This window comes from Phocoena phocoena, chromosome 2 (assembly GCF_963924675.1).
Source record: "Phocoena phocoena chromosome 2, mPhoPho1.1, whole genome shotgun sequence".
In the NCBI taxonomy this organism is placed as follows: domain Eukaryota; kingdom Metazoa; phylum Chordata; class Mammalia; order Artiodactyla; family Phocoenidae; genus Phocoena; species Phocoena phocoena.
The window spans coordinates 160,072,654-160,096,298 of NC_089220.1; the positions used below are offsets into that span (position 1 = coordinate 160,072,654).

The window sequence follows — 23,645 nt, forward strand, 5'->3', positions numbered from 1 at the left end:
TGCCTCATGTTTGTTCCAGGTGTGATGTGACCTAATGGACATTTTAGAAGAATTCTCTGTGGAGCGTTGTTGGAGAGAAGGTTTGAGCCAGCCTCCAACTAGAAGGCTGCTGTAATGGTTCAGAAGAGAGGCACGTCGATCCTGAACTAGGGTGATGGCCAAAGGGTAAGATCTTGGCCATGAGCTTTGGATTAACGAGACTGTGGAGATTAGGTACATACCTTTGGGACATCCTGTTGGAAATTTAGATCGTGAATTCAGAAAAGCAGTTTAGTGTTGGTGACCTGTGCGTAGAAGTTGTCAGGGAGGAGGTCTTGCACTTGTACCTTTTTGAGCTTGTTCAGGGAGACGGTAGTGAGTGGTCCATAGTAAGAGCCCGCAGGGGCCATTTAAGGGAAGACGAATAATGATGGAGATTCAAAAGGAATCAAAAGGAAATACCAGGAGCTTTTTGAATTCTAGACATCAGGAAAAGAGAGTTTTGTGGCATCTGGTCTCTTTAAAGATACATTTTTCCCTTTGCAAGTGGTATTTTGTCACTATGCATACATCCGGTTCATTATCACCTTTCCACCTAATGGTTTTAGCATCCACTGATTATCTTTGCCTGAATGAATGATTTCATTAGGAGTTGAAAATGGTGATTTTTCTAATACTACTAATTGTTCTACTTCCATACCTCGGCATTTTCCTGAAAAGACAAGCTTTCCCCTTTGACTGGCACTATTGGTTTCTCTGAAATACAGTTCCTACTAAAAAGGCAGGATAGATGTTTAATGCTTTCTGTTTCATTATTCATTTTCAAAGTAAAGAGTTGGTATAATAATCACCTCTAATGGTGGGAAAAGAATAGAAAGACCAGGTCCCTAGCCAGTGGTAGGACCCTGCACGATCCTTGACGTAAAAATTGTGCTTGTGTTTCGCCACACTTCCAATCCTTTCTCTCTTCGTGGACGTTTAAGGTTCTGTCATTAATAAGTTTATCTGCCCTTTATGATTTATTTGAATTTCTGGTCAGTAAGTTTAGGGACAACCATGTGAAACAGATAGTTTCGCTTTGTTCTGAAGTTGCTATGCTCAAGTTTTAAGGAAGGGCTCTTAGTATTTTGAGATACAGTGAACTTTAGTTTCTTCATTTGCTTCATTCTTTTCTTTCGACTTTGTCTATGTCCTTTGCTTAGTCTACCATTTCCACGTTCCTGTAAGCAAGGTCACTACCTCATCCCTGGGTGTGGAGCAGCAGCCTGATCTTACCAGCATCTTCCTTTTACTTGTGGTTATGCCCCATCACAGCTTTCTTTCTTTCTTTCTTTCTTTTTAAATAACTTTATTTATTTTATTTCGTTTTGGCTGTGTTGGGTCTTCATTGCTGCACGCAGGCTTTCTCTAGTTGCAGCGAGCAGGGGCTGCTCTTCGTTGTGGTGCGTGGGCTTCTCATTGCGGTGGCTTCTCTTGTTGCGGAGCACGGGCTCTAGGCACACGGGCTTCAGTAGTTGTGGCGCACGGTCTTAGTTGCTTCACGACGTGTGGGATCTTCCCGGACCCGGGCTCGAACCTGTGTCCCCTGCATTGGCAGATGGATTCTTAACCACAGTGCCACCAGGGAAGCCCCTATCACAGCTTTCTTGAGCCATAGTGACCAAAAAGGTACAGAGTTTTACTAGTAAAAAGTACTTGCTGCTAATGGTTAATTCTCCTATCGAGTTTTTGAAGTTTATTTTCTGTAGTTTGATTTTTAAAAAATTACAGAGTTTCATGCCAAAAGTATACTGGTAAAGCTTTACAGGTTAAAAAGAATTCTTTTTCGTATGTCACAGCATTGACATAGGTCCAGGAAAATCAATTCTTTTTTTTTTTGGTACGCGGGCTTCTCACTGTTGTGGCCTCTCCCGTTGAGGAGCACAGGCTCCGGACGCGCAGGCTCAGAGGCCATGACTCACGGGCCCAGCCGCTCCGTGGCATGCGGGATCTTCCCGGACCGGGGCATGAACCCGTGTGCCCTGCATCGGCAGGCGGATTCTCAACCACTGTGCCACCAGGGAAACCCAATCAATTCATTTTTAAGTTTTATTCTCTGATGAAACAGAAAGCAGTATCCTGGTCTATTGCTAAGGTCTATACAATGCAAATCTATTATATTGCACTTTTTTGTTTCTGTGTGTGTGCTGACTGCTCATGTGGTTTAAGTAATAAAGAATAAGGATCAATCATGTATATGATGATATTTACAACCACGCTATCCTTAGCAAAGTTTTTAAGGAAAACATTTGGGTACTTAAAGTGGGCACTGATGTAAGTGGGTTAAAGTGAGGTTAACATTTTAAATTTATTCTTGTGGGAGATATTTGGATTTAGTTATTGAACTAAAATGTTCGACTTTCCTACCTTATCCTAGCCTTCTCGTTTCTTTCCAGAACATTGAAATTAAGTTTTGCAGCTCTAAAGCCAAAGCAAGTTGTTATAAATTATTATTTGAAAGAGATACCTTGGTTGCTCTGGGGTGTATTAAATAAATATTTATCAGTTGACTAGGTTTTTATGTAAAGACATCACTCGTCATAAGCATGTCGGAGTGAACAAACTATGTGTCTATTATGTACCATGTATTGGGATAGACTAATTTTTTTCTCTACTTGATATTTGAATTAATGTTTACAACTAGTTTGTGAAGGAGGCAACAGAAGAACCCAGAGTCTTCAATCTCTTGCCCAAAGTCACAGAACTGCGAGGATCTAAATAAAGAGCAAATTCATTTGTCTTCCCTGGTTTAAACATTTTTGGTGAATTATAGAAAATATCTCACAGTATTATTCTAAGATTGGAAGGAAGAAGAAAAGAGAAAATGCCGTGATTAGGTGATGATTAAAGTCTGGTATAGAAGTATTTTCCATTTTCTGGTGCATGTCCTTGGCTTGGGGAGGTTGATTCGAGAGGAGGGCAGAGTGTGTTCTTCTATTGTGGGCCTGTGTGTGTGGCCACAGCCCTCAGACTCCCTTATCCCAGGCAGGTGACTGCATTTCTGAGGTCTAACCTGGAGGAAATGTCCTCAGTCAGCTTTTTGGTATAGACACGGGAAAAACATTTTAAATATGTAGAATCATTTTTCTGCTACTTTTGAAAAACCAGGTGCATTGTTAATTTGCAAGATCTGGTTTTTTACAAGACACCTTTTTGTTTCTTTTTGAATAGAAAGATGAAAACTACAGAAGCCTCCCACGGGACACTAGTAACTGGTCTAACCAATTTCAGAGAGACAATGCTCGCTCATCTCTGAGTGCCAGTCACCCAATGGTGGACAAGTGGCTGGAGAAGCAAGAACAGGTAACACAAACGAATCCTTCTACATGCGTCGGTGGTGTAACTTCCTAGCGCATCCCCCAGACGTTGCCCTCCATCACAATGATGACTGGAGATAAGTGATTCTGCCAGACTATAGTTAAGGACCAGGCTCTGTATCAGAGTGTGTGTAACATAAATGTAGAATATTTCGGTGGTGGTTCCTGATCAAAGATTTCTCATAAGCAGGTGCTGTAGATTCTCAAGTATCACCACCGTAGAGCTTGTTAGGCTGTGAGGCACAGATATTTGGTGTGAATAATGTGGTTTATAGGTAGACTTTCAAGACTACCCATGGGCTCTCCTCTCGACTGAGAGGCCATTAAGTCAAAGGATCTGAAGAGGCAAAATAAATTTTCTGTTATCCCTGACTTCACTTTATGGGAAAAATATAAGCTGTAGTGTTGTTTCAGCATTTAGACTATCTTGTCAGGTCTGGGGACTTGTCCTTTCATAAATGTCAAGGACCTGTTGTAGGTGTCTACGTTTTCAGAGTAGCTGAGTTCACTCTGTGGGATAGTCACCTCCAATTCATGAAATCAGAATTGTTACCACTCAGTACACATAGTGGCTTGGGAAGAGGGCTGTTTGCAACAAAACTGTTGGTATGAAGACTAAGAATTTATCTGGTAAGTTTTGATGTATAAAAAAATTCTTGCAGTGTTGCTTTTTTAAAGTGTTATTGTTTATTGTTAGTCACAGTGTTTCTCTGTAGTGGGGACGCCAGTGTTTTCTTTGTAGTTTTATTAGTTTTGATATTAAAAATGCACTTATTTGGTTCTTACGTCATCTATATTCTTTAAAAAGTTCATATGGATCACAAACTAGGTGAGTACTCGGTGACAGAATGTTTTGTTGTGTATCAGTTTCAATAATTTCTAAAATTATTGATAATTCGGTTGCCTAGATACTGGAATAGCTGTTTTTCAATTTAGATTAATGATATCAGTGGAAAGAAACCCTAAGTATTTTGCTGAATTCATCTCAGTCTATGTTTTACAGCATAAACCTCCTAAAATAGTTCTGTGTATGTGGGGTGTTTGATTATGAAACAATAAAAAAGGACAGTTTGCCTTTGATACCTGTGATGGAATGATTTTTATCCTATAGTAAGGAGTATAAAACTTTGTGTGCTGGAAATAATCTTAATATATATATTTTTGATGTGGACCATTTTTAAAGTCATTATTGAATTTGTTACAATATTGCTTCTGTTTTATGTTTTGGTTTTTTGGCTGCAAGGCATGTAGGACCCCAGCTCCCTGACCAGGGATCGAACCCACACCCCCTGCGCTGGAAGGCGAAGTCTTAACCAGCGGAGCGCCAGGGAAGTGCCTGCAGATGATATTAAATAGTTTAAAAACCGTGGAAGTTCTACTTAGGAAAAACAAGTGATAAAAACAAGTGAAGAACCCACTGATAATGAAATAGTAACGCCAGTTAGTTTAAAATCTGTATTGTTTTGAGAAACTTATCACTTTGAAGTAACTTTTTAGGATTGAGGTAGTTCACCTCGGGCCTGGGGTCAGACTGGCTGCTATCGGCTCTTCCCCACGTGTGGGCTTTGTGCACTTGCTCACCTTGTCTGCCCCTCCGTTTATTCACATAGCGGACATAACGGATGGGGTAAACATAGAGCTGGCCTCATTGGTGATATAATACCTGCTGAGGGCTTAGATTCATGCCCGGTACCCAGACAAATTCAGTGTGTCTTAGTATATTTGTTGGAAAAACATTGTGTGCTAATACAGAACATCTAGATTGCATGATAAGGAACTACTCCTTGCTCCTTTAATAAGTCAGGGGGAAGGGAAGGTAGGGGTTCATTTCTGGCCCAGTGGCCTTCCTGAGGGTCAGGGTTCCCCAGCTTCTCCCGGAGCCCCGCAGGCTTGACTAGTCCTTTCCTGCTGGGTCCAGACCATCACATCCTTGCAGAGGAAGGGGGCCGGGCCCTTCTCTTCACTGTGGCCCATTTGAAAGCAGATAAGCTTTTCCTGTCACCACCACCTCCCCCTTCCCCCGCCCACCAGATGCCCTTTGTGTTTTGTTGTCCAGAATCTCATGACTTGCCTACCCGTTTTGAAATCAAAGGCAGTAAAAGTACCTGTGTTGGTTTAGACTAATTGCGTTTGACCTCCTGGTGCTGGGGGTGGAAATGGGGGTTTACCTTCCCTGAAACACAATTGCTCATCACTAAACACAGTCAGGGCTCCGTTCAAGCTAAAGATGCTGAATCTGACCATTTTTATTGCAAGATTAGGAGAAAAAAAATTGGCAGCCCGGAGTTTCTAAAATATGATACATTTAATTATTTCTGAAAATATAACTTTGGGCTTCCCTGGTGGCGCAGTGGTTGAGAGTCCGCTTGCTGATGCAGGGGACGCAGGTTCGTGCCCCGGTCTGGGAAGATCTCACATGCCCCTGAGCGGCTGGGCCCGTGAGCCATGGCCGCTGAGCCTGCGCGTCCGGAGCCGCAACGGGAGAGGCCACAACAGTGAGAGGCCTGCGTACTGCAAAAAAAAAAAAAAAAATATATATATATATATATATATATATAACTTTGTCTTACTATTGCGGTTGTAGGCCTGTTTTTAAGGGAAGTAGTATAGATTTTCTTTGTAATTTTGGGGTTTCTTTTTAAGCAAAAGGGATGCATTGAGACACAAACACCTTCCCCCCCCCAAAACTAAGCCTTGATTGGCTTTTGTTGAAGTTATTTGAAGTATTTGTTCCATGATAAGAAAGTTAAAAAAGAAAAAGTGCTTTCTTAGTATGTGTAGCCACTGTAAATGACATTAGCTTATTGACTCCTGAGCCTGCAGTCATCTTCTTCCTTGGCTTCAGTTTAAGAAATGCCGATCCATTCATTAAATTTAATGATTTACCATCAGCAGGATAATTAACTAGCCTGAAGTCTATTTAACTGGACAGGAACAGCAAAAACAAAAAAACCCGTATTAAAACTTTGGCCAAAAGTAAGCACAATTGTTTGGGCAGAAGAGTACAAATAGGTTATGCTGGATACACTGGAAATCTAGTCCAGCCATTCTCATTTAATTGTGGATTTATTCATTTAACTGTTCCCATGAGTCATTTGACTTTAATGGCCTGATGTCTCTTCTGTGTGTTTTTTTTTTTTTTTGCCATTAAAAATATAGTAAAGGAGTGTCATCATGTAGATAAAAGAATATTTCATATGGTTAAAAAAAAAAATCAGCCCTTGCCTTTATGCTTTGGGATCACCGGAGTGGAACTGATGTCTTCTTTTAGTTATGCCATCTGGACTGAAGAGGTCAAGAGAGTTCTAGATTGTATATGCCTCCAGTGGTTTTGTTTTTGCTCTGTTTCCTACTAGAGTGCTTGTTTCTCATTATCTCTGTTTTTTGAAGGCAATTATGACCACATCAGCTTTGCCAGTGGGAATAAACAGTAGGGATGAAAAGGACAAAGGAGGGTGTGTGCTGAGCTAGCAGGCACCTCTGGAAGCTGAGGTGCTTTCTCTTTTGGGATTGATAAGGGGACGATTGAATCTTCCTTCCCTCTGTTAGAGTGTTGGTTAGTCTACCTCTCTCTCTAAAGGTAGGTGGTGTATCTGAACTCTGAACTCTGACCCAGGAAGCACTTGGAGTCAAAGTCAACATGATTCCAGAATCATGACTGACTCACCTTGCTCAGATTTGTCTGTAGCGGCATCCTACGTCGGGGTCATCTCAGAAGGTAGAGGACTGAGCATCTTTCAAAGACATCCTTTTCTTACCTCAATCTCGTGACTTCCTTCTCCTGGGAGCCCTCAGAGGAAGCACAAAGGATTTGAAAACTAAATGGGTTTCTGTCATGTTGCCTTAAAAATGTTCTCCTGCTTCCGAAATTTTGACTCTGAGACCCAAGAAACAAAAAGCACAGCAAACCCGCCTCAGTTTTTTCTCTTTTTTTGTAATTAATTAATTTAATTAATTTATTTTTGGCTGTGTTGGGTCTTCGTTGCTGCGCATGGTCTTTCTGTAGTTGCGGTGTGTGGGCTTCTCATTGCGGTGGCTTCTCCTGTTGCAGAGCACAGGCTCTAGGCACGTGGGCTTCAGTGGTTGTGGCACATGGGCTCAGTAGTTGTGGCGCACGGGCTTAGTTGCTCCGCGGCACGCGGGATCTTCCCGGACCAGGGCTCGAACCCGTGTCCCCTGCATTGGCAGGCGGATTCCTAACCACTGTGTCACCAGGGAAGCCTCCCCAGTTTTGATGTATGACAATGCTTTAAGAAATCTGAATTCCTTTTTTTTTTTTTTGTGGTACGTGGGCCTCTCACTGTTGTGGCCTCTCCAGTTGCGGAGCGCAGGCTCAGTGGCCATGGCTCACGGGCCCAGCCGCTCCGCGGCATGTGGGATCTTCCCGGACCGGGGCACGAACCTGTGTCCCCTGCATCGGCAGGCGGACTCTCAACCACCGCGCCACCAGGGGAGCCCTGAATTCCTTTTAACGATTACCATTTCCTTGACTCTGCATGGACTATAATTTAATATTGGCAGAAAATAGATCATAAGCTGCCTTTGTTCTTCTATCCCCACAGTTTATTGCAACTAATACATTCCACGGAAGAGGAGGCAGGAACTTTACAATACATGATTGGGAGAATTTGGGACCAGAATGTAGAGGGACCTTAAGGGAAATTTAAGCTAATTGGGAGCCTGCCATTTTCACTACCTTGTCTGGGTGAACAGGCCTGAAGCCAATTAACAGAAAACACTAGGAGGTGGAAGGCACATTCCAGCCACCGCTTACGCTCTGTTACAGGGGATGACTGCCCTGACCTTTAGAGAAAAGTCCATGCTTTAAGGTTCTTTCCATCAAGCAAAAACTGCCTCTAATTGGCAGATTATACTGAGGGAGGCAGACTCAGGGAAAGACCTTAAATGTGTGGCGATCACGAGGTCTAGGTTTGACATTGAATGGGCCGTCCCCTCCCCTTTGGAGCCTGTGAGGCCATGAGTTTTAGAAGCACTGAACTGCCTTTTTCCTTCTTCTTTTGTGCACTTTTGTCACTGTCTCCAGCCACGATGCTTTTGCTCCAGGCTTTTTCATGCAGACAGAACATTTCTGAATTTTCATCACTTATTCCTTCTGAAATGAATGTGGCTAATCCAGGGATAGGTCTCTACATCAGCTTGTATTTGTTGACTCCTAGAGATTATAATTAGAAAATAGCTGATGGTTAAATAGAAAACCTATGTAATAAAATAATGCCAGGGAATGAATGCTTATCATTGGTCCTGTTCTCAAAAAAGAAGAGTCCAACACTGTCTGCTTATCCTGATACTTTTAAAACTTTTGAAAATATTTATACATTATGATTGCTATTCATGTGCTACACAGTGAGTGTAGTCGCAAATCATGGAAAGTGTTTCATTTTTACATTTCATTGTAATTTGATAAAAGCCAAAGTTTTGAGGAGCTAGAGCAGAAGTAAATTTTAAAAATTAGAGCCTGTTTTGGATGTGAGTAAACAGCGTAGTGAAGCAACGTTTTTAAGCTTATCCAGATTTTATATGGGGATAGTTTAGAAAAGTGAGTAAGTCAGTCAGTAAGTCCTCATGTTCTAGGTTTTGCCCATTTCACCCTGGCGTGATGAATGACGGGGTCAGGGGTCATGCTGTGGACCCACACCTCTCTCCGTGGTTGGTTTTTCTTCCATCCACCTGCACAGGCAAGATCCTCATCTTTCCCCAAGTGCTTAAAAACCTTTCCTAAATGGGGGGGAAAAAAGTCTCATCTCATTGACACTTAGAACCATCCAGATGACATATAACTGGTTTTCCAGAATATGAACTGATCATACTTTCTTAATGACAAAATGAGGAGGTGGCTTCTTCAGAAATCTGATTACAACAGCTGCAAACCGGTCAGTGAAATGACTGCAGGGTCAACCCCTTAGAACAAGGAAGAGCTCTGGAAATTCTGACATGGGAACTGGCCAGGCCTCCTGGTCTCTGCCACACTAATGGGACAGGAGGTTAGGCTCTGGTCCTGCTAAATAGTAACTGGGATGTGGTTGGTTTGTTTATTCTTTAGCACAAAGACACTGAGTAACCAAAAGACTTGATAATCTGGTTAAAAATAATCAAAGGCCCCTGCCTCCCAATTCTAAAGTTCTACAGTTTTCTATTAAAAGGCAGGGGATTTATTAATATTATTTCCTAGTTGGCAAAGTTTCGCAGAACTTGTGCCAAAGCTAATAGAATTGTGTTCACCTCTAGCAGCAGCAAATGTAGAAACTTAAAAACATCGATCGCTTTAAAAATTAAGTTTAGTTTTCATTATAAAAATGCCAGAGAGTTTCTTTATAGCAGAAACATGTCATGTTCACAATAACACCAAAAATAAAACCAAAACAACCTTTGAAGAGAGGTGTCATGTCTCCTGGATATGCCAAGAGCAGATTATCTTGTGCTTTGATAATGGGATGTCTGCCATTAAAATACATGTCTTAACATTAGTCGAGGTTTAAAACTGATAGTGTCATCTTTGTATGTGACACGTATTATTTTTCAGAAACCCTACACATTTTCTACTTGTATTATCAAAGAACAGTAGACTCATAGCATCAAATATAAGAACAAGACTGGAGCGCAGGGGGCTGGTGGACTTTCTTCCGAGAAGGAAACACGAGTTTCCCAGGGAGCCTTGCCAGCCACATGCAGGGCCACTTTGGATGGTGTTTTCTCGTGAGAGCGACAAGCATTTTACCCTTATGTAAATTCAGTGGCACGTAACTCACTGGCGTGACCTTTTCTCGGTTGTGTAAAATCTGCAACCTTCACTTTCACTATAGACAAAATGGGGAAAATAATACCCACTGTTGGCTTCATGCGTGAAGATTGAGTGAGTAACACATATCAAAATGCAGATCCAGTTTTTGGTGCATCGTGGGCACTTGTTAGGTGCTGCTCTCCTATCTTTATTTTGGGTAAGAATAGCCTCGGTGACTCTCCCTGTGTCACAACAGTCGCTGGCTGTTTTTCTCCTGGCATATTGGGAATACCATTTGGGGTGCTGTGCTGGTTCCTTTTCATCCCTGGTGTATTTCTAATGCCCTCATCATCCTTCCAGAATTGGATTCTTGCTTCCATGGCATCTTACCAGAATTAAAATAAAAGTTAATCATTTAAAATCATCTCCGGTTCTTTTCTGAAGGACATAATCTGACATAACAATGATATTAGTGTTCATCTCTGTGTCTGTGTCCATTTTTTTATATTCCCTTTTGGTTTTGGCAAGCACGCGTGGCTTTGCTACGATTAGATCTAAGGATGCCATTTAAGAATGCTAAGTGTCTTACTAGGATTTCTGCTTGGCCACTTTCTAAGCTTCTGGGTTCCTTTGTGAAGTGAATGGAGCTCCGGAGACACAGGGCTGCCCATGGGCTCTTAGAGTGAGGGGTGCAGTTTAAGGGGTACTAGTCAATTCTCCTGTTCCTTTATGACTGGCCATTTTTATTGCTTCTTTTGCCTATGGAGCTCAAAGCCTGCAAGCAGCAGGGAAGTGCTTCAGAAATTCTACCGAGTGAAAAATCTTTGGTGGTGTGTGGATTAACCTTCACGGGGAGTCTGTTAGTAGCTGATGATTTTCTTCCCTGTGAATACAGCTGCTAGAACTAGATGTTTCGAGCTTGCACTGTGGATAAAGGCGCATTTTCTTTTTTAGCTACAACCCTCAGGTACCTTTTCATAAATTCATTGCAGGCAGTCTTCAAGATTTTGTTGTGAGCTGTGTGATTAAATATGGCCATGAAAAAAATACAGGCTTTCTCGTCTCTCTTTATCCCCACCCATCTGTATGTCATTTGCTTTTGAAAATTTGTTCTTTATTTCTACGTTCAGTGAGCAGGGGAACTGCTCTCCTTTAAAAATCCTGGTTAAGAAATTGCATTAACATGTTTGGCTTACAGTATGTTGTTTTCACTACCCGTTTCCTGCAGCCTGCCTGTAGCAATTGAATCCCTCTAAGCCATTTAAAATTTTGGAATGTTATGATCTAGGTAGGTATACTTTTTCAAAATCAGTCTTATATAAGCTTTTTCCAGCTACCTTCAACAGGATTCTGGAATGGTCCTGAAAAAATGGCCGTTTTTAAGCACTAAAACATTTTGCCCAATGGTTTTATGTTCTTTTTTCCCCCACTGAGGCCTGGGTATATGTGCCCTGTAGTATTTTCATTGGGTCTGTGTATCTATGAGACATTCTTTTAAAATTATATTTATTTTTTGGTTGTGTTGGGTCTTCGTTTCTTTTTTTCTTTTTTTTTTTTGTGGTACGTAGGCCTCTCGCTGTTGTGGCCTCTCCCGTTGCGGGGCACAGGCTCCGGACGCGCAGGCTCAGCGGCCATGGCTCACGGGCCCAGCTGCTCCACGGCATGTGGGATCTTCCCGGACCGGGGCACAAACCCGCGTCCCCTGCATCGGCAGGCGGACTCTCAACCACTGCGCCACCAGGGAAGCCCCGTGGGTCTTCGTTTCTGTGCGAGGGCTTTCTCTAGTTGCGGCAAGCGGGGGCTACTCTTCATCGCCGTGCGCAGGCCTCTCACTATCGTGGTCTCTCTTGTTGCGGAGCACAGGCTCCAGACACGCAGGCTCAGTAGTTGTGGCTCACGGGCCTAGTTGCTCCGCGGCATGTGGGATCCTCCCAGACCAGGGCTCAAACCCATGTCCCCTGCGTTGGCAGGCGGATTCTCAACCACTGCGCCACCAGGGAAGCCCTATGAGACATTTTTTTTCCTTCAGTTCTTCCTCCCTCCGTCCCTCCCTTCCTTCCTTTCTCTCTTTCTTTTCTCTGCTCTTATGGCTGAAAGGAGGTTGTTGATCAGCGTTCTTTTTAAAGAAGAAAATACTGAAAAATAAGCATGTAATTTCCACAACATACACCTGATGGTATTGCAAGGCAGGGGGGTTTGTTTGGGCTTTTAGGTTTCACTTTATGTATTTATAGAAATATATACTCCTTTGCAAGAAGAACATATTACTTGAAATATTTTTATTTTTAGTAAATCAAACTTCACAAGATTAGAAGATGGAGGAATGTTTTCTCTCTCTCTCTCTCTTTTTTTAATAAATACCATAATTCCCAAGCTGTAAGATAAAATGGCAATGTGGATATTAATCAGAATCAAGTTAAACCCTTTGAGAAGGGCAGTGTCTCTTCCTGCCTGCGGTAATCCCGTATTTCCCTGAATTCATTCTTGTATCCTCCTGTTCCCATCACTACATTTACAAACCTTCCTGGCCTTGTGCTGCCTGTCCTCATTCCTGGAAGAAGCTGCCCTAAGGCCAGCCGTCCTCACCTCTGTTCTGTCTGCCATCCTTTCTCAGTCTTAGGACTTTGCCTTCGTATTTAATTCCTCTCTACACAGTCCTGAATGTGTGTGTGTGTGTGTGTCTGCTCTAGATCTTTCCACTCAGCAGATAGATGCTCCGTTAGTTAACACTCCCCCTGCCCCACACGCCCTTGTCTCCCTTTCGCCTCTGCCTGGCTGACTGTCCCTCCCAGTTCACAGATTTGGTTCCTTCTTATCTTTCATGTATCCAACCCCAAGCATCCCGCCCCCCCCCCCCCAGGGGACACTCCCTAATCCTCATGCTTGCAGGAGGGGGACATTCCTGCTGCCCTTACATTATTGTCTCTTCTTTCATCAGCCTTCTGTTTATAACATTTATGAATTTGAATTTATCTTTGTTTATGTCTGTTTCCATGAGCTAAAATGGCACTGGTGTTGTCTTGGTTACTCTTTGTTTGTAGCTCCGACTCATCCCCCATGTGTTTTTTTTTTTTTTTTTTTTGCGGTACGCAGGCCTCTCACTGTTGTGGCCGGAGCACAGGCTCCGGACACGCAGGCTCAGTGGCCATGGCTCACGGGCCCAGCCGCTCCGCGGCATGTGGGATCTTCCCAGACCAGACGTACCTGCGTCCCCTGCATCGGCAGGCGGACTCTCAACCACTGCGCCACCAGGGAAGCCCCCCACCACCATGTGTTTTTGAGTGAATAAGTGTTGTGATAAATTGAAAGGAAAAAGTCCATAATAATTTTTACTTTTTCTGATGCCGTGTATTACAGTTGGATTCTTTGTTGGGTGGACTAGATTGGCCATTTTTATGCCATATGATATGATATTGTGATTTTTATTAGTTATAAGCTAAAAATGGCAGATTATAGGTAAAGTGAAGAAAACCTGTTAAATGTTAAGTCATGTACGTAAGTAAATCTTAGAAACAGGGTCATACTTCTGAGTCATCGATGTTTGGCTGCATCCTGGCTTGTGTTGCAAGTTTTACTTCAAAAACCTTGACCTGGTGGAGAGCACGGTGTTCCTCATCCACTTATTCAATCACTTCTGATCTTCCCCTGAGAATATCTTGTAACTGAGCATGGATTCAGGTGTTAAAAGGTGAGCACCCTCAGTCTGTTACTAACAGTGTCTCTGCATCCTTATAATTTTTGCTGTATGACAGTTGGTCACAGTTGCCCTGGGAAAGCCCCCTGAGGCTTTTAAGGCTTTGTCTAGAAGGTCATGGTATTAGAGGGTAAGAGCTGCTGGGACTTACTTAAGTGAGGCATTAGGGGGACATGAGGAAAAAAAAGGCCACCTAAAATGTTGCTCGAGGTCCAACATAGTCATCGATTCTATTAGCTCTAAAAATTTTAATTACTTGAATAATTAAAATATTTGATTATCAGAAAATATTAAATTTCTCTGTTTATAACTAAATTGACAGATTAATTTTCCATTTAATTGGAAAAACAATTTTATTTTTCTTTCTGTGGTACGCGGACCTCTCATTGTTGTGGCCTCTCCCGTTGCGGAGCACAGGCTCCGGGCGCGCAGGCTCAGCGGCCATGGCTCACGGGCCCAGCCACTCTGCAGCATGTGGGATATTCCCGGACCGGAGCACGAACCGGCGTCCCCTGCATCGGCAGGCGGACTCTCAACCACTGCGCCACCAGGGAAGCCCGAAAAACAATATTTGAACAAACCATTTGATTATATTTAATATTTTATAAGCAAACGAGTTGAAAGTAGTATATTCTCTCCTGAATATATATTTTGTTTCAGAGCTGTTTTCTTACTATTTAAAATTTTTTTTGCAGAGAGTGCTGAGGTTTTTATTGTCATTAGAATCAATATGAATTATACTATTACTCTGGGACCCCAGCCTGGCGAAAACGTTTTCTTTAAGAGACTAATTTTCTTATTCTAGGAACAGTGGAGTTTGGTATTTACATGTTCAGTATATAAAATGTGGATGTTATAAATTCTGATCTACCATTGCCATTTTAGATCTAGTAGATAGCTTTTGGATATGGTTTTCTTCAATTCTCTGAGTAAAGTTTCTCTTCTTATACATGTATATTTCATATAAAATTGAGTTTTAGAAATTATTTTCAAAGAGAGGAATGATATCCTTTGTGTCTTATGGAATTGCACAAAAAGTTTTTTAGTGATAGGAATTGATTCCTTTAGAAAGATAACCTCACATAGGTTGTAGAGAATTTATTTTAAAAATTAACGCTCATTAGGTGTCCCTATTTATTCCTTATCATCCTCTGGGCTCATTGAACATCTAATGAGATGAATGATTGAATTATGGGGTCTTCCCTGCTACCTTGGAAGATAGTATACTCGTTGGACTATATGGGGATTAATTTGATAGCATGATTTCTTTTTTAATTAATTAATTTTTAAACATCTTAATTGGAGTATAATTGCTTTACAATGGTGTGATAGTTTCTGCTTTATAATGAAGTGAATAAGCTACACATATACATATATCCCCATCTCTCCTCCCTCTTGCATCTCCCTCCCACCCTCCCTTATCCCACCCCTCTAGGTGGTCACAAAGCACCGAGCTGATCTCCCTGTGCTATGCGGCTGCTTCCCACTAGCTATCTGTTTTACATTTGGTAGTGTATATATGTCCATGCCACTCTCTCACTTCGTCCCAGCTTACCCTTCCCCCTCCCCATGTCCTCAAGTCCATTCTCTCCGTCTGAGTCTTTATTGCTGTTCTGCCCCTAGGTTCTTCAGAACCATTTTTTTTTTTTTTTTAGATTCCATATATATGTGTTAGCATACGGTATTTGTTTTACTCTTTCTGACTTACTTTACTCTGTATGACAGACTCTAGATCCATCCACCTTACTACAAATAACTCAATTTCATTTCTTTTTGTGGCTGAGTAATATTCCATTGTATATATGTGCCACATCTTCTTTATCCATTCATCTGTTGATGGGCACTTAGGTTGCTTCCATGTCCTGGCTTTTGTAAATAGAGCTGCAATAAACATTTTGGTACATGACTCTTTTTGAATTACGGTTTTCTGAGGTTTATACCCAATAGTGGGATTGCTGGGTCGTATGGTATTTCTATTTTTAGTTTTTTAAGGAACCTCCATCCTGTTCTCCACAGTGGCTGTATCAATTTACATTCCCACCAACAGTGCAAGAGGGTTCCCTTTTCTCCACACCGTCTCCAGCATTTATTGTTTGTAGATTTTTTGGTGATGGCCATTCTGACTAGTGTGAGGTGATACCTCTTTGTAGTTTTGATTTGCATTTCTCTAATGATTAGTGATGTTGAGCCTCCTTTCATGTGTTTGTTGGCAATCTGTATATCTTCTTTGGAGAAGTGTCTGTTTAGGCCTTCTGCCCATTTTTGGATTGGGTTGTTTGTTTTTTTGATATTGAGCTGCATGAGCTGCTTGTAAATTTTAGAGATTAATCCTTTGTTCATTGCTTCATTTACAAATATTTTCTCCCATTCTGAGGGTTGTCTTTTCGTCTTGTTTGTAGTTTCCTTTGCTGTGCAAAAGCTTTTAAGTTTCATTAGGTCCCATTTGTTTATTTTTGTTTTTATTTCCATTTTTCTAGGAGGTGGGTCAAAAAGGATCTTGCTGTGATTTATGTCATAGAGTGTTCTGCCTGTGTTCTCCTCTAAGAGTTTTAGAGTGTCTGGCCTTACATTTAGGTCTTTAATCCATTTTGAGTTTATTTTTGTGTATGGTGTTAGGGAGTGTTCTAATGTCATTCTTTTACATGTAGCTGTCCAGTTTTCCCAGCACCACTTATTGAAGAGGCTGTCTTTTCTCTATTGTATATTCTTGCCTCCTTAATCAAACATAAGGTGACCATATGTGTGTGGGTTTATCTCTGGGCTTTCTATCCTGTTCCACTGATCTACATTTCTGTTGTGTTGCCAGTACCATACTGTCTTGATTACTGTAGCTTTGCAGTATAGTCTGAAGTCAGTGAGCTTGATTTCTCCAGCTCCGTTTTTCTTTCTCAAGATTGCTTTGGCTCTTCAGGGTCTTTTGTGTTTCCATATAAATTGTGAAATTTTTTGTTCTAGTTCTGTGAAAAATGCCATTGGTAGTTTGATAGGGATTGCATTGTGATTTTTTTTTAAATTAAAATAATTTTAGAATATGTTATTTACTTTATTTATTTATTTATTTATTTTTATGGTACGTGGGCCTCTCACTGTTGCGGCCTCTCCTGTTGCGGAGCACAGGCTCCGGACGTGCAGGCTCAGCGGCCATGGCCCACGGGCCCAGCTGCTCTGTGGCATGTGGGATCCTCCTGGACTGGGGCACGAACCTGTGTCCCCTGTGTCGGCAGGCGGACTCTCAACCACTGCACCACTGGGGAAGCCCTATTTACTTGATTTTTGCAAAGGTAATATATTCATAGCTCCCAAATCAAACATTATACATGGATATTACACAATACCTCCCTCCAGCTCACCTCCCCTTATGCAACCACTGTTACCAAGTTCCTGTGGACCCTTTCAAAGAATACCATTCTTGCATGAGCAAATATGAAACTGTATTCTCTTTTCACATTGTTACTTAAATACTGCCTATCATCTTCTGGGCTTTGATTTTTCTGCTGAAAATGGCTGGGTGATCTTTGTATATGGAAGCATAAAAAGGGTCTATTTTTGAAACTGTTTACTAATTTTCCTTTGTACAGATGGGACATTGTCTGCTGATGAGCATGTCGATTATTTACTGTTTTATTTATTTATTTATTTATTTATTTTTTTGCGGTACGTGGGCCTCTCACTGTTGTGGCCCCTCCCGTTGCGGAACACAGGCTCCAGACGTGTAGGCTCAGCAGCCATGGCTCACGGGCCCAGCCGCTCCACGGCATGTGGGATCTTCCCTGGACCTGGGCACGAACCCATGTCCCCTGCATTGGCAGGCAGCCTCTCAACCACTGCGCCACCAGGGAAGCCCTGTTTACTGTGTTTTGTTCTTGCAAACAACAGCCCAGTGAATAACCTCTGTCCTTCAGCCACTTGGCATTGAGTATCTCTTGGATGGAAACCTAAAAATGAATTGTATATTTGTGGGTTTGTACGAGAGTATATACATGTATAAGTTTGATGGATGTTTCCAGACTGACCTCAGTAGATGCTGGACCAAGTTACACTCCCACCAACAATGCCCAGGAGACCCCGTGCACTCTGTCATGTCACGTTACAACGTGAGGTTCTGCGAAATCTGTTCAGCTGATGAGATATGCCTTTGAAATCATTCCCTTTCCCCACTCTCCAGAGCATAAGGCTGTTGACACAGTTTGCAGCTTGTGAGCTGAGACTGGGCTTCCTTTCCTCTTAGGGAGAACAGGTCACTCAATCCCTGTCTTCCTGTGAGGAAGAGGAAGCCTTGGCGTGCACAATGCGGGTGGGGTGGGGTGGGGAGGGGGTTCTTGTTACTCCTTCACAGAGTAACATGGAGGAAACACACCATAGTATTAGTTTTGATGCTACTGTTTCTATTGTGGGTGGATCTTCCTGCCACCCCTTTATGGACATCCCAGCGCTTCTCCCCTGCACCCCCAGCGCTGCCAGCTCCCCTGAACTTGTTTGGTCTCCAGATTCATCTTGCGCTTACATCGCTGGCCTTTTGAACATGCTCATCAACTCTCCCCTTGCCTCTTCCTAAGTCCTCTCCCCCTGGTCAGAACTTGGAAGTCTCCACTCTGGAGACGTCCTGACACCTGCCTTCCGTGGCCCATTATCCTATCTGCCTACTCCTGCCCAAACCAAGGGAAGGTGCACCCAGGAGCTTTTATTCCCTTTGTTTCCATCATGGCACTTACCATGTTTCATTTTAATGACGGGGCTTTCCCTTTTAATGAGAGCACGGCCCGTATTTGTTGCTCAGGGTTTCTGTTTGTGAGGGAGGCATGCCTAAACTTCTGGTGGCATTAAATCTCTTTTGCAACCTTTGCATCTAAGCACACCTTACTTTCACTGAATGCTTTTGTAATTGTAAAGGGCTACATACTTATAATTTGTGTATCTAAACGGTTCTTCTCTTCACACATTTTTATAGCCAACATTTTGATAAAAAATGTATTATTCCATAGAGAGTATATCTTTCCTTACAGTGAATGTTTAACTTTTCAAGAATCTCTTCTAGATTAAATTGGGAAAATTTTGAGGGAAGGGCAAGGAAAGTTAGATTATATCAGCAGAAATCTAGGCTTTTGGACTTATTCCTATTTTAAGTCCCCAGAGGGACTGATTTTCCTGAGAACTTTGTATTTTAATCATAAACATACCAGATTCAGTAATACTTTCATAAACCTTTGGCTGAGAGTTTGGCATTAATGTCCTGAACTCATAGAAAGAGAAACATATTTTTGTGGATTGGCCAAGAAAAACAGGTCTCAATTCAAATAAAAATAACGTTTCTTATTTTAAAAAGATTTTTCCACTGAGTTATGTGTTAAACTTTTTGCTAATTTCGTTGTCTAATATTGCACATGACTTAGGCAGTGATTTGATATACCTTCTGTGGGTCAATCTAATGCCTATCTGAATTTTTAAAATTTTGCTCTTCAGTAGGAGTTAAGTTGAATTAGGGTACACATAATTATTTAACTAACTTGTATTATTTGTGGATTTTTATAAAAAGATAAATCCCATGTCTTATTTCTTTAAATATATTGGAAATCGTAAAATATGCAAAGGACTTTTATTGATGGTGAAAATGCCTTCTTTAAGGTGCATGTGCATATTCCCTTCTGTAAGTGGCTGGACCAGCATTTTGAATCTGCTGCATCCCTGGAGAATCTTTCTCTTGGCTTCTCTGACATTCTGTCTCTAAGCTCAGTCATTGTTTTATTTGCAGAAATGTCTTTCTTCTGTTCTTCCCGTGTGCGTGCCTGCAGGTCATTTTTCTAAATGGGATTTCACGTGCTCTTCCTTGGCATGACCTTTCAGTTTCTCTTCCCGTCTTTCCAGCTTTGTGTTGCCCACAAATGCTAGCTGACTACTTCTGTCTAGATGTCTTTGAGCTCTTTTTACACTTTCTCCCAAGCAGAGGGAAGTGGTCTCTAGTGTAAAGGGCAGTGCGAGTTGGAACCCCTTGCTCTGGACCTGACTCTCCATCCATCTGTGCAATCCCTCACAGCCTCTGTATGCCAGAATGACCTCACCCCCTGTGAAATTGTCTGTAGTTAATTTTCAAATGTTTCCCAGAGCTAGAAAATTCTATACTTGTCAGTGACTTTCTTGTTTCTTGTCATTTTGCCACGGGTCTCCCAGGTTTCAAACTTACGTTGTGTCTTTCTACTGCTTCTTGTTTTATCTGTTGCCAGGTACTACACATTATACCTTTAGTCTTGCATATATACGTGTTCTTTCTTTCTACCTTCTCGCCCCTGTTCTCACTTCAGCCATGCTCCTTTCAACTGGACTGATGTAACGTGTGTCTCCCTCTACCATCTGTCCCTTCTTTAAGTCAATGGTGCACATTCCTATTTGCTTCATCTTTCAAACCACTGTTTGTATTGCATCACCTCCATGTTTAAAGGCGTAAAATAACTCCCTCCTGCAGTGATTTAAAATTAACTTCATTCGCTTGGTGTTCTGTATACTCTGCAACCCCAGATCCAAGTTAACGTCTTTAGACTTCATCTCCTACCATGACCTCGTGCATATCCTACGCTCTGTTGGACTTCTGTGCATTCCTTTTAAATAAATATTCCTTCTATTAAATAAATATTCCTTGCATTTCTTCTATGCCTCCAATGCCCCCCCCCCACCTTTTGAATCAGTGTTGTGTCGTTAATTCCTTAATCCAGTCTCTGGTCACATGTGTTTTGGACGCTCGCTTTAAGATACTGCCCTGCTTGAGAATGGAGTGGTTTGAACGGCGAGGAGACCGAAATTGAGTCCTAGTTCATGCTTCTTAACGGGAATCCTGCATAAACTACTTAACCTCTAGCTTCCTGGAGGGGCAGAACCTGGATGGAAGTGATCACTTAAGCAACACCAATATTCCAAAAGTCTGTCTGGAAAACAAAGAGTCCGGTAAAATTTTGAGGAAATTTTTTTTTTATCCCGTGACGTCAGGGGTTGTCTTCTTGCTTTTGAGCCAAAGGTGTATCTGGTGTTCTGTCTGTGTGGAGCCCCCTATGAGGACGCTGTGTCATGTGCTCGCAATCAGAGGCTCAGATGTGATTCCTGCCTTGAGGGATTTATTAGTCTGACTGCTCTGAATCCCCCTTTCCTTACCTGGACTGTTGGAGGAATTACCTCTTTCTTACTAATAAAGTTCAGAAGCTTTAATGACCTTATCACAGTGGTTCCTGACCAGAAAAACTTAGATTTCTGTTGCCCTTAGCTGTGTGACCGTGGTCACTTTGATTTGACTCTTCGGTAAAATAATGTAGCTCAATAGTCAATAAATGTTACTTTAATTACATAATATGTTAGTCAAAACCTAATATAAAAGTTATTGCTATTCTTTGCCACACACCCTGTCCTAGTGATTGCTTTAAATTTTCAGTAGTCATGTTCTATCATTAGGAACTCAACTTCCTTCTTATCTTTAAATATAAGGCCTTGTTGGATAGAATAATAAGCAAATTACATTCAACAGTCTATTCTACTGTCAAAAAATGTAGGGTTTTTTTGGTATGTGAAACCAACGTGTAGTATTTAGTCAAAATAATTCTGTCCCTGCTCTCAGATGCCTTATAGTCTCTTGGGGCGACAGAGCACTGTGATCCTTGTGTGCTTCTGCTGAGTAAGAGGTGGGTGAAGGCATCACGTGGACATTTCGGTGCATGTGACGGTTGGATGGCTATTCAGGTACTCTACCCCAAAACACTAGGACTGCTTTGGATAAATAGATGGTATTCACTTTGGGTCTTGAAAGATGACAGTGGTACCCCATTAAAGCCAGGTTACAGAAAGATGAGCATAGGGGAGGTTTTGTTGATGAGAAGTCTGGTGTGATGGGAGTTTAGTGTTCATGTGTGGACAAGATAGATATTAGAAGTTAAATTGGGTCCAGATTGTGTGGAAGTATCCAAATATATATTATGCAAATACAACATTGGTGATGGAGAAAAGGGGTCAGATCTGTCACATTGGTTCAAACAGCAAATTTCTTTACCCATTAAAGTACGCTGAAAATGGATTTGAGAAGAGAAAACCCCATTAGAAGGATAAGAAATAATGTCCTAAATCCATGCTGTTGCAGCAGAGATGAAAAGAATAAATTTGATAGGTACTAGGAGGTAGAATCAATTGGTCTTGGTAGTAATCAAGATGTGATTTTTCTATGGTTGAGATATGAAGAATGGCTCACAGCAATTTCAGTAGAATGAAGGGCCAGGCACCAGATTTCTAGGGGGTTGAGGGATAAATGGGAGGTATAAAACATGAAAAACTAAGAGAAGAAGACGAAGGTGTTTTGTTTTTTTAAATGATGGGAGGGGTTGTTGCTTAGTTGCCTGCTGATATGAAGAAGTCATTGCTCATTGGGATAGGGCTGTTCCCTGAAAATTTAAAGTTAAAGAGAACCTTGATTACCTTGCATTAATAAGCCAGATTTCATCAGGCTTCATATTTGATTAGTTCCTCCTGGAGTCTTTTAAAAGACCCTTCTGGTTTCTACTGACCTGAATGGTTTCGTGTTACTGGAATATATCTTGTTTTCTGTTTCTTCCAACAGATTACTATGAATATGTGAAATAACACTAGGCTTGATTCTTATCCCAAGGAATTCTGACTATTAAAATCTGTTCATTCTAAGGAATTTTTTGTTTAGCAGAAAGTATGATATGTCTGGTGATTTTATTTTTTACCCTCTGCATGTGTTGCTCTACATAATGAATATGAGTTGCTCTACATAATGAGATGATGGAACTATTTAGCATCAAACTTCAGCTTCTTTCTTCTATTGTTTTTCTACTATTAGGTAAGATGTTAATGTATAACTAATTGTACCTTATGGTATATACCACTTGCAAGTACAGAAATATATCTGAGCTTCAGAATAGAGGGGAATTTAAGAGTTAATCTTCAGTCAGTAGTGAGGTACTTTTTGCTAGAATAATATTGCTTAGGGACTTCCTACGAATAAGAAGATAAAAATTGGGCCAGGGTTTCATGGTTTCTTTTCAATTTCTCATGTGACTTAAAATTTGCCAGGTTGTTAATATTTGAATTGTAATAATGATTCTGTGAATTTAAAAAAATTATTGGGATTTTAAGGTGGTCTGGAAAACGTGGGTGATTGTTATATAATCTAATGTCTTGATACTCCACTTCTCATCAAAACAACTTTAATAATAACAAAAACATAGGCTGACTTTTTTTTTTAACCTCAAGAGTCTGTGTGTGTGTGTGTGTGTGTGTGTGTGTGTGTGTGTGTGGTTGTATATGTGCATCTCTGTGTTGTATTTAGTTAGGGTAATTAATTTTTGGTTAATAATTTCAAGATATACTATTTCTTGACTTTTAGTATGCTAAACTTTTTTTAAACTAAGAGCTTGTTTATTTTATTTATTTTTTACTGAGATAAAATTGATGTATAACATCGCATAAGTTTAAGGTGTACAAAACTTTTATTCGGTACATTTATGTTTTGCAGTATGGTTACCACTGTAGAATTATCTTACACCTCTATCCACATCACATAGCTATCTTTTCTTTTTTTGTGGTGAGAACAATTAAGATATAGTTTCTTAGCACCTTTGGAGTTTGTAATACAGTATTGTTGACCATAATCACAATGCATTAACCCCCAGTGCTAAGCTCTTAATACGCATTGTCCTCATACAGAACCTATGAGGTGACGTTTAGCATTATTATCCCCATTTCCTGGATGAGAAACGTGAGCCTTAAGAGTCATACAACTTGCTAAGGGTCACACGGGAGTACAACACTTTGCATTCAAGTCAAGGTCTTCCTGGCTCTAAAATCCATTCATTCTATTATCTAGTTAATGATAACTGCATAGACA

The 23,645-nt window shown here is 41.2% G+C and overlaps 1 protein-coding gene across 8 annotated transcripts in view; it reads left to right on the forward strand.

Moving 5' to 3' along the window:
• PARD3 (par-3 family cell polarity regulator) overlaps window positions 1-23,645 on the forward strand; it is a 630,692-nt gene that overhangs the window by 296,371 nt on the left and 310,676 nt on the right. For 6 of the 8 annotated variants that reach the window (XM_065872407.1, XM_065872411.1, XM_065872408.1 and 3 more), the window contains exon 5: window positions 3,190-3,321. The exons of the other annotated variants lie outside the window; for them this stretch is intronic. In XM_065872407.1, the coding sequence (XP_065728479.1) occupies window positions 3,190-3,321 (132 nt within the window). The remainder of the gene's footprint in view (window positions 1-3,189; window positions 3,322-23,645) is intronic. 8 annotated transcript variants of the gene reach the window in all.